The 18,348-nt window shown below is 36.2% G+C and overlaps 1 protein-coding gene across 1 annotated transcript in view; it reads left to right on the top strand.

Annotated features, from left to right (window-relative positions):
• Positions 1 to 18,348, top strand: part of IL1RAPL1 (interleukin 1 receptor accessory protein like 1) — a 375,876-nt gene that overhangs the window by 157,187 nt on the left and 200,341 nt on the right. Inside the window, 1 exon segment of the mRNA XM_086615469.1 lies at positions 12,872 to 12,879. Coding sequence (XP_086471595.1) covers positions 12,872 to 12,879 — 8 coding nt within the window.

Genomic DNA, 18,348 nt, shown 5'->3' with positions numbered 1-18,348 from the left:
CAGGTAATGCAATTGTCATATAAAATCCACATATTGTATACAAGACAGGACAAAGAACAATACTGTCTGGTGAATATTCACCTCTGGTAAACACTGAGTGCAACACGTTGAAAGCTATAGGTTGGAAATCATCCAAGTGGTGATGCTTTCTTGTTGCCAGTTAATTTCATGCTATTTTGGTATGTTGCAGTGTAGGACAATACAACAGAGGAATATTTGATTGTACTGGACAAATCTGGAATATGTGCAAATGAGATCTCTATCCTCTTAATCATTGTAGCATTGTGACAGTGTAATATTTGCAGTATGTGTGTATATGTATAATAGTATAATCTTTACCTAAAGGTGCAGTGCAATCTATCCCATCAGACTGTGGCTTTTCATTGTTGTGTGCAGATGCTTCCAAGCACCTCCATCATGGCTAGAAATGAAACAAATAAACACTTGCAGTGTGAACATCTAATGAATCAGTCAGGTTTTTGGCAGTAAAATCTGTATTAGGATTAAAATCTTATTTTATTAAACTCAAAAATCAGTTATCTTGTACATCTACTTTGTGTTTTCTTTTTAGCTTGATTTTCTGTAGCTTTCACTTTTTCTCTGTTCTACTACCTTTATTTTGGTCAGGTCCAAAAAAAGGGCTCCATGATTAAAGTAGACAGTCTTGATTTGGTTTAATTGATTGTGACATAATTTTTGTAAAGAATTGTCTTCTGTTCTTTCTAATTTAATTCTTTTTAGTCCAAATCAAGACATTTGTTCACACACAAATTAAAAGGTTGAAAGGATCTAATAACTGAAGATATGTACTATGCCAGCTTCATTCATCAGCTTTCTTGTTACATTGGCTTGCCAGTCTTTACATTCAACTCTTCTAAGTTTTATTAAATGAACTACAGCATTTTGGTGAAATTAAGATGTTATGCTATAAACTAACTGTACTGAAGTATGAATTATCTTTGCTTAAATCTTTTAGCCATAATAATCTTCAAAAGCTTGTGGGTATTTTTGTTTTGTTGTTGTTGTTGTTCCTTAAGCCTTTACTTGATATCTTATTTCCTTGCCTCAGAGAAACAGAGTGGCAAGTGTTCTTGCAAATTTTTATAGGGATTGATTTGTTACGAACACTATAGGAACAGAGAAGCTTGTTTGTTTATTGTGAAAACTGGATATCTATTCTCTAGAGATTATAAAGCATGTGGTAATTTCAGCCTTTGGAAGATGGTAAAATACAGTTGAGTTTTTCAGCAATTAGTCTAACAAAATGAAACTTTCTCATTTAATTATATAGGTACAAAGATTTTGCAGTTAATTTTTGGCTCTGAACATGCAATCATTTTTATTTGCCTTTTTCCAAGCCTTCTCGAAACATGTAAAGTTGTATTGTCAAATAGAAGATGGCAATATCAGTGCCTTGGTCAGAATTTCCATTAGTTCATCCAAGCAAATGTAAATCAATGTTCTTATTTGCTGCATCTGAGTGTATTCCATATCTACAGCTCAATCTGAAAGAGAAATTTCCTTTTTATCCTCCGGTAGTCATCAATCCATTACTCCCAGTCAAGGTGTTATAATTTCCATATCATTCTTAATATTGATTAAGTCTCCTGAAAAGATTTGCTGTTTTTTAAAACACCAATGTGAAGCTTTTATTTCAATTTTCACACTTCTTTTCATCCTGAGATGCATGCCCTGATGTGTCTGTTTCAAGGAATATTTTAAGTAGAAAACAAGTGAGAATGGTGAAGTAGTAGTATGAAAATCTGAAGCCTTGAAGCTGATTATAAACAGAGTAAAACAACTGATGTCTCTCATCACTTTCATGTTGCATTAGTACATTATTCTTGCATAAGTTAGTTTACTTTCCATTCAGCAGGAAATTCATTATGTTATTGAATAATAAAGTATAACTCTACATTTAGACAGAATATATAAATTCATCAGTTCTGACATTTAGAAATCAGTCTTTAAAATAAAACCATTAGGAAATTTTGAACATACATTTAAGTAATTTTAAAATAACTGATGAATGTCCAAACAGTTCATAAAAAAGCTATTTATTCACTTGAGTGTATAATGTCTTTTGAGGGAAGGTTTAACATCTGTTTTCAGTGTACGTGGATTGCAAATACATTCAATAGTTTTACATTATATTTAAAGAAAAAATGCTATTAAAGTAGAGCTTGATTTAAAATTATGTATCAGTAGTTTGAAATCTACATAAATCAAGCCTTTAAAAGCAATATGTATGTGAACAAACAATTCTTAAAAAATGCTGCCTAGTAGAATCTTTTTTTAATTACTTATTCATGTATAAATACTGGCTACTGAAAAAAAAAATACATATTGTTCAATATAATAACAATGACTGCACTCCTCCCAATTGTTTTTAAGCTATTAAATGTCATTTAGGCATTCCTAAAAAATTAAAAATATTTTCTAGTTGTCAATCTAGATCTACAATAAACACTAAAGTAGTTGTCAATAGCAATTTCCCAAAAAAAACCTTCCTTCAATTTAAACTGACTATCAATTTAAACTGACTATTCAATTTAAACTGTCTCACTATCTCTCAGACACAGAGTCACTGTTACAGTTCATGTCCAGTTATTAACATGACAGGGTTTGGGATCTTGATATGCTCCAGCCCACACCAGATGTTCCAGTCGTGGTGCCTGGAATCATTCTCATCCTCCTACTTTCTTTATGACTACTATGAATATTGGGCTGCATAGCATCTCCATCTCCTTCATTTTATGGGTTGAATTGCTCATGAATTAAAAGCGAAACCCATAAAGCAGTTATTAGTAGAACTCTACTTGTAAATTGAGAAAATCTTTTGCTTAGATTAAGTGAAAAAAAATCTAAGGTATGTGAAAGGAAGGGAGATTCATTTAAATTCTGCCCTTCAGTGACACCATCAGAGAGGAAAATGAAGACATTTGACATTAAAAATCAATTTACTGAGTCTGGGACATTTGTTTATACACTAATCATGATTGTGTATTTATTTCATGTTGCCATTACAAAGAGAAAGTAATGCACATGTCAACTTCATATGCTATATCTTACTTCACACTGTGTGCTCGTATAACACATATGCTTATTTATGTCATCAGAGAGTTTCAAACATACATAACGTGAGTTGTTGTGTAAGTGGAAACAAAGAGTCATTACTTTTGTCCCTAAGTTCATATGTTATCCAAAAAGTTCATATGTTATCCAAATGTAATTGAGTAATTTCGTTGAGGAGAGAATTTATTTGTTTACTTGCAAAATGCAGAATTCAGGGCATCTCAGCTTCATTAATTTATTTATTTGTTTTTAAAAATCATATAAACCAGTATTTTGTGTTCTCTGTGAGGAAAAAATGTTGTAGCATGTTTTTTGTTTTTTTTTTTAATTTCACTGAATATTGCATATATCTTGATACTATGCTTGATTATTTTATTTTTCTTGAATAGCTTTTAGTGGTGTAATCTATTTCACATCTAAAACTAGTTTATTGCCATTACAAAGAGACACTACAGCACTGTATCTGTACTCATCTTTCTTCAGTGAGGATTCACACATAAACTAACATGTGGACAGTCATTGATCCTGCATGCTCATTATCTCATTGTTTCCATTAATACTTGATGAAGCACCTTTACTGGACACTGCTGTTTTCAGCATTTTTCATTAGACTGCTGTTTTCAGCATATACTCTCTGATTTTTCTAGTTTCATACTGCGACATGGACTGTAATTTAAATGCCACTTTGGCCCTAGGTGTCAATGCATGATGTTGAGTAACTCGCCTTTCTATTTTGCCTACTTTTAGAAGATAACATATGGTGCAGAACCACCTATCTGGTGCTGGCAATCCCATAGTGTATGCCTACATTCTGAAAATATATGTCATTTAAGCTTGATTCTTTTGGAAACGTACAGATGGAGATTTTCTTCAACTTCCAGCATCTGCGAAAACAGAGAACACCAGTTCTTCTGATTTCAGTCAGCCCATTGCAACAGGAAGTTTCCACTGCATTTTCTTTCTCCAGAGTTTAACAAACTGTGGTGAGGTAGAGATCTGCAAGATGAATGCCACCATCTGGCAGCAGTAGATGGATTTTACTTTGTAAAATATTCTTGTTTAAAAAGAAACCTTTTTTTACATTTTCATATACTCTTTGTGTCCCCACGACTTTGCACGCATTATTCCTCTGTAAGAGTTAATACTGGCCAAATAAGTATTATACCGGTTAGAAATGAAGTACATCGTCTTTGCTGTGTAGGACAGCTTCTCTGTCTCTCCCCATCTGACAATTTTCCTTTTATATCCCCAGCAGTACTTCAGCAGGGCTTAGCAGGTTCTACAGACTCAGGAGGAGACCTCTCAGTCTTTGATTTCCTCTCTCCGCAGTTCTTGTCTGCCTCTCCTGCTTCTCTCTGTGCAGGCCCTTTAAATTCTGAGTAAAATGATTTTGAAACACTCTAGAAACCAATAACCAAAAAATCACCTGTTGTGTGTGTAATGTGACACTTCTTGATAACAACTTTGTTAGCTGTAATAGAGAAACCCTACGTAAGTTACATTTTTTTTCCCACAGATTTCCATTCTGGCCACATTCAGGTCTTGCCACTACTTTAATCTGAATGGAAAGCTGTGATGAACTATGATCTGCACCTAAGTATCCTGATGGTGTAATTGACTTCAAGGATGAAACAAAGAAAGCAGGCATAATAATTTTCTTTAATAGCAGCACATCATAGCAAAGTTGATTACAGTGCAACATGACTGTGGGATTTTATTAATGATGTAGTAACATAACTTGAAAAGGATGTATTTTATACGCATTCTTTAGAGCAGTTTATCCAAAGATTCTGTCCTGCAACGCGCGCTGAAGGTTGTTTTATGGTACAAGAGCTGGGGAGCCTTACAGCACAGTTTTATCTAGACAAACTACTGTCAAAATAATTTACTATCCAAATAAGCTTATTATATGGTAAACTTTTGCCATACTACCACCATCAATTGCTAACATAAAATTTTATTGTTTAGCCATAACAGGATCAGAGAGCTGTGAGTCTGACATCCTTTGTTTATCACTTACACTTTTGAAATTAGTCACTCTGTTCCCCTCATCTGAAGGGGATCGCAGGAGTTCATCTGAAGAGGATTGTAGGAACAGGCTACAGAGGGAAAAAAACGGCTAGAGAGAACTGATAGCATTTATAAAATTCTATTGCATGGTTTCTGTAATAACTTGTTATACTGATGTGAATTCATACATGAAAATGAAAGTAGAATTATGTTTTGTTTTTTATAAAAAGCAAAATAAATCTTAAGTCCATGGAGCAAAGTAACATATGCATAAATGTAAACAGACATGTGCACACAGGCTGATTACTTGCTGCTGTAGTTCCAATGTACCATAATACTGGAAGGATTTTTCTGTTGCAATTATAATAATAGTTCTAGGCAGGCTCATTCCTTTTATTGTTGGCATAGAGATGAGAAGAAAAAAGAAAGTAGGGTAGTACAAAGTTCCAATGGATTATCATGAACAAGTTCTTAAAAATGTTTCACATTAGATGAATAAAATTGTGACTTGCGCCTTCTCTGATTTGTCACCTGCACATCATGTATGCTGTAGGTCTGAATACAGATTGTAACAGTCCAAGTATGACAGGGCCACATGTCAATTAAAATTGGATGCTTAAACTCAGCCCACATTTGTGAAGTATATTTGAATCTTTAAAATTATGGCATAAATGAGCACCCTTTATGTGAGTGAGTAAGATAAATCAGTTGCAGGACTCCTTCAAAAACAAAGAATCATAAATATGTTATTAAAGGAACGGTCTCAAGCAAACTTGTTTATTTGTGTTTGTGGGTTTATACTACCACCTTCAAAAAAAAATTGTGCACAGTACTTTCATTTAGATTTTTCTACATGGCAAATACACTCAAAAGTCAACGCAGACAGAAAGGCAGGATTTATCTCTCAGCAAGCTTTTAAAATGTGTCTTCTCTGTGTTGATCATCCTGTGAAAATCGACCTCCTTTAAGAAAGCTGAGAAGAGCACAGAAATATTCCTGCTCTGGAATATCAGATACTTATTTTTACAATCATTGTTCATTCTTTGAAAATATCATAATGTTTTTTACTGTTCCATGAAAGAATGGATGCTCATACCTGGTTTACTCATGTTACACACTGCTCAGTGAACTACACAGGTCAGGAAGAAAAGTCTGAGGTCATTTAGAAGCTCAGCTAGGAATGTAAGCAGAAACCGTAGGCACTGCTAAGATTTTGTTCTTCTATTTCCAGCTAGCCTTTTAAAGCACTTTGCTACTGTACACATTTTTCTGCCATGCCACTGTGTTTGACTGCTTGCTTATTGTTCATCTTTAATCTTTCCACCATTCGAGAGTGGTGCAGCTTATTCTGCATTAGGTTTCGTGACGATGGAGACAGTCTGATTTACTGTTTCCCTTCTTTTCACTAATTCACAGTGAGTAAAAACTATCAGATTGCCAACATAATCTTGTCCAGCACAGTATTGCTGAGACTTTTATTCATAAATTTGTCCATTGTAAAATCAAGGGGTTTTTCATATCGGTCTTCAATTACTCAAAGGCTGGAATTCACTAAATTTGCTTAAGGTATGTAATCAAAACAACAATAAGCAGCGTTTTGCAAGATCCTGAATAAAAAAATCATGAGTTCAGACACAAAAGGCAGATAAAAGTAATATTGCCATTATATCTGTCACACAGGCAGACATTATTCCTTTTATCAGTAAAAACATTGCATAGAATTTCTTCTGCTAGTTTTCTCCTGGTCTTGCAAAGTTACATTTACTTAAGAATAGCCACCATTGATGAGCAACCAACGGGATACTGGTACAGTTGAACTATCTGCCTTGTGATGAACTGTACAAGCAGCTATCCTATGTCTCCTGGCTCTATTAATTCACAGTTGGTATCAATAGCTCCAAACCAAGTAAATAGCAAAAGCTGTACGAAATCTATTAGAGCTCCTTTGCATAGCTAAGAAATAGAGCTAGAAATACAATGCAGAAATTGCTCTTTATTTTCTACAAAACTTCCACGGGCTGAATGCTGCACTCTGAAAATACTTCAGATGGTTTATTGAGTTTTTGACTTGGGAGACAGTTGCATCTAGTAGATATCAACAGATAAGTTATGTAGGCTTTTAGTAAACAGAATATGGGGTTCAAGACACAAGCTCCTGTCAATGTAAACTGTAAGAAAAAAAATATGAATTTGTCATAGGAGATTTCAGATATATCCTAGCTATATATTCTATTTTCGGTATTGTTTTTGAACACAGAAAATGCAGCAATGTTGCTGTATAAAAGTCTTTACCTTTTACTTCTAAATTATTAGTTTCAGCTCTTATCTCATTGTGTCAAATCATTCCAAATGATATCTAACTGAAATGTCAATTAATTTTAGAGCAACTAAGCAATGCTATTCTGTTATTGAAAAAGAAATCATTTTAATAAACAAAAGTATTTAATTAGGTAGATTTCTAATGTACTTTTCTTCAATGTAAACCACAGCTGTACAATGATCGTGGTTATATTATAAAATTTTTAGTGGCCACTGGCAACTTAAAAGATAAAACGCAGAAGTGGGTTATGTGGTTCATTTCATGCAAGAACATGTGATGCTTTAAAATAGCTGTTCCACAGAGCATCAGTTCTACTTAATTAGAAACTACATGGGAAAAAATATCATTTTAGCAATTCGCCCAGACTTTCAGATAAGACTTTTATTTGGTGGGATTGATTTGGCCATGTGAGGAGGAAACAGGAAATGGCATATGTATTCTCTAATAAAACATTTTCACCTATAATATTTGTCCAGTAAGAAAGATTATTGTTAGATGCTCTTCTTTGGTACAAATTGCAATCCTGCATTAAAGCATTAGTTAAATATAATACATATTTCATATAGATGTTGAAAGTCAACATTTGAACATTTCATAATTTTTGTAACTGTCCATGTTTCTTGCTTCTGGATGGAGCTTAAGTATGGCTTCAAAGTGTACAAAAGGTAGAGAAGCTGTTGGTGTGTTATGTACAGTTTTACTTTTGTCTGGAAGGAGAATAATAAACTGTTCATATAGTGAGTGACCCCCTCTAAGGAAGATTTTATATCCAGCTTTCCAAACTCAGAGAGGATTGCGGAGCAGTTAGTTGTTATTTTGAAGTACATTTCTGAGTCTTTTAGAGTAAATTCTTTGACTCTGGGAAAGGAGCATTACTTGGGCATCAGGATGGGAAGACCAGAAATTATGAAAGGACCAAGAAGGAAGTGGAAGCAACATTGCTGCAAATGCTCATCCTGAGAGACTGATGGCTGGTTAACGTACCAGCAGTCCCCCAGCACGGAAAAACTAGCTTTGTACTTTTTTCTCTGTAGATTTGATGAACAATTTAAGGGATTAAGATCAAACTGGCTCAAACAGTAGGAAAATCTTGTGCTTTTCCTACTGTTTGAGTCAGTTTTATTTTACATATGTTCTGGAGAGTCTAGTAGAAAGAAGGAAAAATCCCAGTTTAACCACCGTAGCAGATGATACACAGAAAATCTGCTACAGGATATCCAGAACAAGGTGTACGATGTGCTAACAAAACTGTGTGATCACCAATTACTGTGACCATAATAGAAAAACTCTTTCAATAATGAATTGTAAAACAAAAAGTACAGATTACCATGATTATGACTATCACCATGTTTTCTTTTTTTTTTTTATGCTTTTCAAAAGCAGCATGCTTCTTCTAAGCAACATGAAATGCGGAATGATAACCTTTATGAAAATCTAAATATAAGATTGATGTTTCTACTATTAATGATGTTCATTTGAACTCTAAAGGGCAATGCTCATGAGTACAACCAGTTTGAAAAAAGTCTGAAAATTGAAAAGCCATACAGCAAAAACAAGTTTTATCATTTACTGGTTTTAGTGCTAAAAATAGAATAAATTAAAGATAAAAATAATATGCTATCTGATATAGTAGTAATTTCAGCTTTGTACAGGACATGGTAGAGAATGATATCATTCCCCTTTAAATATGTCTATTACAACAATCTAGTTAAACAAACATACTGGGAAAAACATCACTAGGTTTGTTTTCAGAACAGAACTGCATTCACCAGTTTTCAGAGGGACTTCAACTTCCTGTCATTTTCCTATTGCAAATCTAAACCTGAAAATCAAACCAGTAAATAATTTTAAACAAAGAAAAAGATGTATACATTTGTACTTTAAGTGATTCATAATAACAACAACAACAACAACAACAACAACAACAATAATAATAATAATAATAATAATAATAATAATAATAATAATAATAATAATAATAATATAACTATAGTGGTAATTGACTCTTTCGTAACACTTAAAAGTACTTCAGAATCATTAGCTAATTAGCAGAGAACTTACAAATAGCAACACTACACAAACGTAGTAAGAGTCTGTTGGGCCACTCAGGAATGTTTTGCTTTTCGGCACATGATAAACATATGTTGACTTAAGAACCTATACTCTGGTAAATTCTATTGCTTTTAAAATACAGCTTTTAATACTCTATTGAGGTCCAGCCATTTCTGGAAAAAAAATTAGCTTACTTGTTTGACTGTGTATTAGTAACATCTCCTCAAATCAAAGAAAGCTAGGTTTCTATTTGCTTTTGTTTTCTCTCGTCTTTCATTTGTCTGCCTTTCTGAGTCAGCCTGTTTGTGGACCTATCATCTGAATGACCTGAGAAAGAACAAACCTTCAGGGCTATGTTTCATTTCTGTGTAGAAGAGGAGTTGAGAAGAAGGTACCTTACTGACTTTGGGCTTTGCACTGACAGTTCTGTCAGACTACAGCTGATTTGAGCAGCTAATTCAGGTGTTCCTACACCTAAAAATTGAGCCTAAACACTGACGTCTTGATTGAGTACCCATATTAAGCCCTGAGGCTTTTTGCACTGTCGCATGCACAGGAGATGCATGGAGGGGGCAAGTTTAGAAAAAATTATTCTGTATGTCTTGTCTGGAAAACTGTGTTCTGAGGTGGACCGACGTTTCATTGGCAATCATGATTTGATAGCTGGGATATTTTTACTGGGGGGTCATGAGGCCAAGAACCAGTTAATCGTCCATGTCTTCTTTGGAGGGAAATTTCTGTGGGTTTCTAATAGAAAATGATAGGTGGTCATATTTTTAAATGCTTCTCATTTCCACTTGCATATATGATAGTTAATGAATATGCAAGGAACCCATTTATATTAGACTCCTAACGCTACACAGCAACAGGTTTTTATAAGCAAAATAGAGGAAATCTCTAGATATGGTTGCCATGCATGATGGTGCGATTTCAGCTTATTAGTCTTTAAATGAGTCATAATTTTGTAATACTTCAGCATTTCATTATGCTTTTTACTGTACCACTTTAGAGCATGAGTGTTCAACTGTTGATCTAAAAAGTCATCAAAAACATGTCATTGAAATAGCTCTTATTTTTAACCTATATGAAGAACTTGAAGTACAGGAACAGAGCAGCTAAATAATTTTTCCCTGTATCAACTCTTTAAACACTGTTGACTGACAGTATTGACTTTAGGAAAAAGAAAGTAAAATGTCTGTACTCATCTGCACACTCTAAATTATAGTATATATAGAAATTACTGCTGGGGTGCTTGCACAGAGTTCAGATATCTTTCTGATTCAATACACATCTAAAATATTGATAGAGTATTGGATGTTATTCTAAACTACCACTTTTGCATCATGGCTGTGGAAATCCTTGAAGAACTATTTTTCTTTACTTCACTTAACAAGAAATTAAACAAGAAAGAACTGAAAATATGAGAGGAATTTTTTTTTTTAAATTCTGTTCAAGCACTTCAAATATTGATTGGTCATTAAAGGGGAGTTCCATATTTGCTTTGGTTCTGTTTGTTTACCTATGCATAATAACAATGCATTTTATGGGTATTTCATTAGATAATCTATAACCACTGTACGACACTGAAATTTTTACTATATTCATTTGATCTTTAATATACATTATTATGCCTTCATACTTACAATTTTGAAACAGTATATCACACTTAGGAATGTATAGTTGTAAATACAGAGAATATTGTATGGAGTATAAATATAATGCATACAATGTACTCCACATGCTATACAGGAGGTGTATTATTACAGCTGTAAGCACGATAGATAACAAATGCAAGGTAGTTTTTAGCTAAAATACTCACTTTTATATTTTCTACATAAATATGTTATTTTGCTGATTTTTAAAAAGAAGATTTACTTTGTGAAGTATAGAATATACATTAGAACAACTTTCCATGCAGTGGAAAGATTTTTTGGAAATATATCTATGGCTTACACATTTTCTGAAGTTAAATACAGTCTGGAACCAGACTATTCCTTCATTTATCATAGCTGAGAGTCTGAGATTGCTCCAGTAGGAAATGTTAAATAATGAATTTCATGATTCATAGAGCTAGCCAACTTTACATCAAATTATTGAAGTTTTCTTCTTCCCAACTAGAGTCATGTTAAGCTCCAAAGTGATGGGAATCTAAGTGTTTGCAGCAACGACATGCATCTTCATCCCATTTGGTTTGGTATTGCGTGACTAAATAATTTTTGATAACCTAAAAAAACCCAATCATCTGCTGATATAATTACTGACAAACAGCACAACCATTTAAGTCAAATATCACTGTATAATATATGTATTATGCCTGTGACCAATGCTGAGATAGCTTTGAGCTAATTATAAATACCTTCCCATTGGACTAAATGAGAGAATCAATTTTCTAAATTTATTACAAAATCTAGGTTTCTTACAAAGAGGAATTTACCTAACTGCCTACTTTAGCAATAAACACATGGACATAATTAATTTTACAAGACACTTTCATATTTTAATCTATATATGAATACATACACACGTATAAAAAAATCTGTTTGCTTAGAGCTGATAGTCTTTTTGGAAAAAAAGGAAAAGTATAAAGTTATTATGAAATTCTCATATGAAAACTCTTATAAGCTCCCTGAAGCTTTTTGGTTACCATGGCAATGGTTATCAGTCGAGATTTAATATAGGACATAGTAGCGTTACAACTGTAGAAATTCAGTCTCCACGGTAAACTTGATAAAAACATCATGCTCTTCTTTTAGATATTCTGAATCATTCCAAAGAGCTGTATTAAAGACAGATTTCACTAGCAAATATAGTTTTAATAATTTATAATCCGTAGCAAAGATCAAAGGTTACTGGCATCTAATTAGCTGATTAAATGAACGTGATCTGTGTGTAGTATACGGAAGCAGATTTGAAGGCAATCAAGGAATTGTATTCAAGACATTTGCTATTGTTTCCATCCCAACCTGTTGATGAGTGAATGACAGTATAATGCTCCCTGGCTTTTCGATGAGGACATAATGATCTGAAGAATGTCTCATCAAGTTAAAACTACTCAAACTCATCTGTTTAATCTTTTAAAAGTTTAATACAGTATGACCGTGATCAGAAATCAGTGTTCTGTGTAAGACAGGAACTGACAATCCAGCCTTGTCAACAGGACACTTCAGGTCTGTGTGGCCAATGTCTTCAGGTAGACCTGCTCAAAGCTGGAAAGGCAGCTGACATTTTCACGTGCATGTGTGCAGCCTGTGGTCCCCGAGGCAGAAGGAGCTGTGGGACTCAGGCCAGATGCCACGGGTACAGCTCCTGCCAGCAGACACCTATTACACCATGTACGATTTCGAATGTTGTAATCCTGTAAAACTTGCAACAAGTTTCCTTAGCCCAGAGCATATTTAATTCCTGTTTATACAGGGTGACCGGTGGTCACTTTGAGTGGACTGAACCATCTTAGAGATGGCTTCTCTAGAGACTTACCCTCGTGGCCCTGGGGGGAGCAAGTTGCATCTCAGCCTGTGAATTTCTAGCTCTCAGTTACAAATCATAGAATCATAGAATCATAGAATGGTTAGGGCTGGAAGGGACCTTCAAAGGTCATCTAGTCCAACCCCCCTGCAACAAACAGGGATATCTCCAACTAGATCAGGTTGCTCAGGGCCTCGTCCAACCTGGCTTTGAACGTCTCCAGGGATGGAGAATCCACCACCTCTCTGGGCAACCTGTTCCAGTGTTCTACAACTCTCATGGTAAAAAATTTTTTCCTAATATCCAATCTGAATCTACCTCCCTCTATTTTAAAACCATTACCCCTTGTCCTATCACAACAGGCCCTCCTGAACAGCCTCTCCCCATCTTTCTTGTAGGCCCCCTTGAGGTACTGGAAGACCGCTATAAGGTCACCCCGGAGCCTCCTCTTCTCCAGGCTGAACAGCCCCAACTCTTTCAGCCTGTCTTCATAGGAAAGGTGCTCCAGCTCTCTTATCATCTTCGTGGCCCTCCTCTGGACCCTCTCCAACTGGTCCATGTCCTTCTTATGTTGGGGGCTCCAGAACTGGATGCAGTACTCCAGGTGAGGTCTCACGAGGGAAAAGTAGAGGGGGAGAATCACCTCCCTTGACCTGCTGGCCACGCTCCTCTTGATGCAGCCCAGGATGCGGTTGGCCTTCTGGGCCGCAAGAGCACATTGCCGGCTCATATTGAGCTTCTCGTCCACCAGTACTCCCAAGTCCTTCTCCTCAGGGCTGCTCTCGATCCATTCTCCACCCAGTCTGTATTTGTGCCTGGGATTGCCACCACCCAGATGTAGGACCTTGCATTTGGCCTGGTTGAACTTCATGAGGTTGACACGGGCCCACCTCTCCAGCCTGTCGAGGTCCCTCTGGATGGCATCCCTCCCTTCCAGCGTGTCGACGGCACCACACAGCTTGGTGTCATCGGCGAACTTGCTGAGGGTGCACTCCATGCCACTGTCCACGTCACCTAGATTTAAATGCCTAAGTTGCTCCTGTCGGGTTTATTAACCACTGACAGTCTCATAATATTTAGCTGTAGTTTAGGCAGTAGAGAAGAAAACTAAGTTTCATTTCTTTCATAAGAAACTAAGTTTCATTAGTTAAACAGCAAGTGGGGACGTCAGAGCCATTTGGCAGCTGAGATGCCATTTTAGGATTATAGAATAGAGATACAGTGTGCTTTTGGTTGAGACTGTCTTCAGTGCAATAGTATCATGTTTAATATTTGAATGACCTTTTTTCAGATTCTTGGTGAAATTCATTGTGATGAATCAGAGCACATAATACTTTCAGCATTTATGATTTCAGGCAGTTGGAGGAGTGACTGCTTTTGTTGCTCTGTTTACTTCTGATTCATATCATATGCTATTTCAGAATTGCAAGAGAGAAAGTGTTCTTTTTCTTCTTCTAAAAGAAATCTTACACTTTAGGGGCATGTTTATTTCAAAGGGATGGTGACACATAGGAAAATTTGTAGAGAGATATGTATTGAAGGAGCCTTGTGTCAGGTATCACAACCCTACTTCTATAATCTTCTTTGGAAAGAAAAGTCATATTTTAATAACGAGCTCTGTGTCTGTCACAAGGTCAGAAGTTTAGAGTATCCCTTGTTTGGGACTTAATCCAGAGCACTTCCGGTGCTCAGAAACCTCTCTGATCCTCAGTTGTTCAGAAAATGGGTTATTTGAGTTGCAGCAAACTTCCTTTGCAAATGTATTTTTGAACATACATACATACATATACATATATCTACATATCTGTGTGTTTATATATATTATGCAGTGGAATAAATCTTCATAGATTCCTGCTTACCGTTGTGAAGGGCAGTTCCTATGAGTGTTCCTAGCGATTACATTTTAAAATCTGTGGCCAACGATAGAAAGCCACATAAGTTTTAGAACTCATACTTAACCATCTTTCAGAACCTGCCAGTGACCCCCTTGTGACATCCTTCTCTTAAAATGTCTGATTTAGTAGCTGATGTGTGTGCTCACATATTTCCTTATTACGATTTCGGGTCTTTGCCGCCCCACTGCTCCAGGGAAAGGATGTTCTCAACATTGGTACTATAAATATTGGGTTTGTTTTGTTTTTTTTTCTAAACTCTTCTTCATGTTCTCCCCTCAATTAGAATCTTTTTTCAAAAAAAACACCAGGGCTTTACACTCAGGCAACAGAGTACCTGAAATCCAGATAGTATATTTTGGTCTTGAAATATATGTCTGTTTTTTAATTATCTAGCAGTAAAATACAAGAAATACTAAAAATACAACTCTCCGAAGGCTTGCTGTATATCAGGTAAGGGTAGTTGTCTACATTAAAGATTCATGAATTCTTTCCATTATATAATCACATGAGTATTACTAAGCAGATGAAAGCATCTATGGTTTTCGTACCAAGTTTGTCATGTACCCCAAGAACACATTGTCTCGGTTTGAAAAGACAGGGGTCTGCTAAGGAAGGCAGGAGCCTCCCTTGAGATGGAAAATGTAAACCCCCCTCCCTCTGAATTACTAGAATTTTGAAATTATGGGGCAAAGATATGGGAGTAGGAATAACAGTTCTTTACTAGGAAAATTAAAGAGAAGGGGAAAAAAATGCAATAGTACACAAAAAAAAAAAAAAACAACAAAAAAAACCCACAAAAAAACCAACACTGACAGAGTCTGAATACGACCTGACACCCTGCTGGTCAGGGTGCTGGCAGCAGTCCCATCAAATTGGTGGCTGCAGGCCTTCGGGACCGGCAGCCGTGGCTCCGCGGAAGCAGCGATCCCGCAGAAGGGCGCGGGCCGCATCCGACGGGCCGGCGGTGCCGCGGGTGGGCCCGGCCTTCTCCGGGAACCCGGCGGGGAAGAAAAGCTGCTCCTCTGCAGGGTCAATGCCGACCGACCCAGGCCCCCCGGGTCCGAGAGGAAGGCACGCAGCCGGCCTCGGGTGGCTGCTCTGTTCCAGCCAGGCAACCAGCAGCGAGCAGTGCCCGTCTGTCTCCCCCGTGACGGCGAGAGCCCGACCGACCGAGCGGCCGCCGCCACCGCTTTCCCAAGTGCGGGCGCAGTCCCGGGGCGCCCCCTCCCCTCCTGGCTGGAGCGTCTCACATGGCGCTGATGTTGTTCCGTGAGTCTGGCGTCCAGGTCCTTGATTGCCCATTAAACAGAGATGGCTCCTGGAGGGAGTTATCCATGAGTCATGCGGCAAGGCGTTGATGGGCCCATTAACAGAAGATAGTCTGGGAGGAGGAGGTAAGGAAAACATTGCCCCACCTGGTCTCAACAGCTCATGGAGATGGTGATAGAATACATACTTTAGGGCACATCTTATATTGTAACCTGGGACACACATTTGTGCACATGCAGATGATATTCTCCAGCACTGTCATTGCTACAAATTTCAACACTAATATGGAACATGGGTATTGCGTGGAACAGGAAGTATATTAGGATTTTGTGCTCCTTTGTTTGCTCTTCTGTTGGTTACTTGCTGTGACTTACTTTACATTTACATTTGGCATTTCTCTCTGTTATGAAAATAAATTCAAAGTTTTAATACTGATAAGCAGCACTATGATAAGCTTTGACATTTCAGGGTTAGAAATAACATTATTAGACAGGAGATTTTGACTTATTTTTTTCCCCCACGAGAAGAAAAGGCAAAACTCTTGAGTGGCAGCTTTGTCTTTCATCTCTGAGCAACAGAAGAATGGCAACCTCACATTCAAGAGCATAACCTGGCTACTTAAAGAGGCCAATCTGATAATATTTGTTGTATCTAAAATTTCTTTGGAGAAGATTCATTTGTGCTCAGACGAATTACCTGATGAAGACGGGAGAATCACATCTTCAACTATTTCTTAACTTGAATTAGTGAACAAGCATGTAAGCTTAATGTGAATTCTTGTGAATACTGAGTTCAGTAAAGTAAATATGACTAAGGAAAATTTGCAAATATAGAACAACTGCAACTGCTTTTAACTCGAATAAATAAAGTTTTGAACAGCTCCACTTCCAGCAGTTCCAGATGAGACCAGATGTTTGAATATCACATAAAGAAGTTGAATAAATAACTTATTTGATGTAGCTTTGTTCTTATGTTCCTGTATTGCTCGCAAACTTGCTTTCACATATGTGGCCCTATAATACTTGCCATTCATATTTATGAATAAGAAGTGCATTGACACTAATCGCTGCTTGTCCTGAGTGTCTAAGCAAGATGAATAATTTCAAAATACAACAGTTTTATAAGTCATGCATGAAGTGAGTCTCTTTTTTAGAGAAAAGAGAGATTATAGATTCTTACTCAGAAGAATAGAAGAATAGATCCCGTGGGGAAAAAAAAAAAAATTATTTATTTTTGTGGAGATAATAAAGCATTCAGATGTCATTGCCAATTATTTTTATAAGAAGATTGAATACTTTTCCTGATTTTATTTTTACTTACAGGAAAGTACAGAAGGAAGTAGAAAGCTATTACTAGTTACAATGTGTTTGTGAATCAATAAATATTTTGATCATAGAGAAAATTAGCTAGACACATATATTAGTTTAATGACAAATAGTCTACGTTTTGGTTTTATTTTAGTAAACATAGATCATAGAATCATAGAATGGTTAGGGTCAGAAGGGACCTTAAAGATCATCTAGTTCCGACCCCCCTGCCATGGGCAGAGAAATCCTCCACTACATCAGGTTGCCTAGATATCTGTATATATATCTGTATATATCTGTACTGTGTGCTGGTATACTATGCTTTGTTTAAACCAGCACTCTGTGCTGTATTTCACCTGTATGTGTAGTCAACAAGAGAGAAACCATACTTTTTCAGTACGTATGTATATTGCAGCACTTTTTACTAGCAGCTTGTAAGGACATCTTTAAATTATGCATATTATTTGGCTTTTTATTCATAAATCAAAAGGGGAAAAGCCTAAGCTATGAAATCATGTCCAAAGAAGTTTGCAGTTTACTACAGAGTTGGTAAAACCTATTAAAAATAACCATTATTTACTCTAGTAAGGATGCTTCATTGATTTGATATCATTTTATCATTAGATCTTTTTTTTTTTTCCACAAATAGGCTTTGCATATTGAATGAATTTGGTAGGCTTATTGTGGTTAATTCATTATGTGAACCAGGAACTTTATGCATTGTCATTTTCTGCATGTTTTTCAAATAGGAGCCAGCTTAGTTTCCGTTTTCATTCCATTTGCTTCTTGAGGAGCACGATGCTTAAAAAAAAATAATTATCTTCATAATAATCTACTTTAAGATTTCTCTCAGTTTCTATACTATTCCCCTTCCTCTCTCCTCCAATGCTGTTTGACAACTTGCTGGCAGCAAATGTTAAAGTGACTAATTACGTTACATCCTCTACAGCTGTAG

This window comes from Tauraco erythrolophus, chromosome 1, assembly GCF_009769465.1.
Source record: "Tauraco erythrolophus isolate bTauEry1 chromosome 1, bTauEry1.pri, whole genome shotgun sequence".
Taxonomy (NCBI): domain Eukaryota; kingdom Metazoa; phylum Chordata; class Aves; order Musophagiformes; family Musophagidae; genus Tauraco; species Tauraco erythrolophus.
Note: the sequence above shows the minus strand (reverse complement) of the source record. Positions and strands in the feature narration are given on the sequence as shown.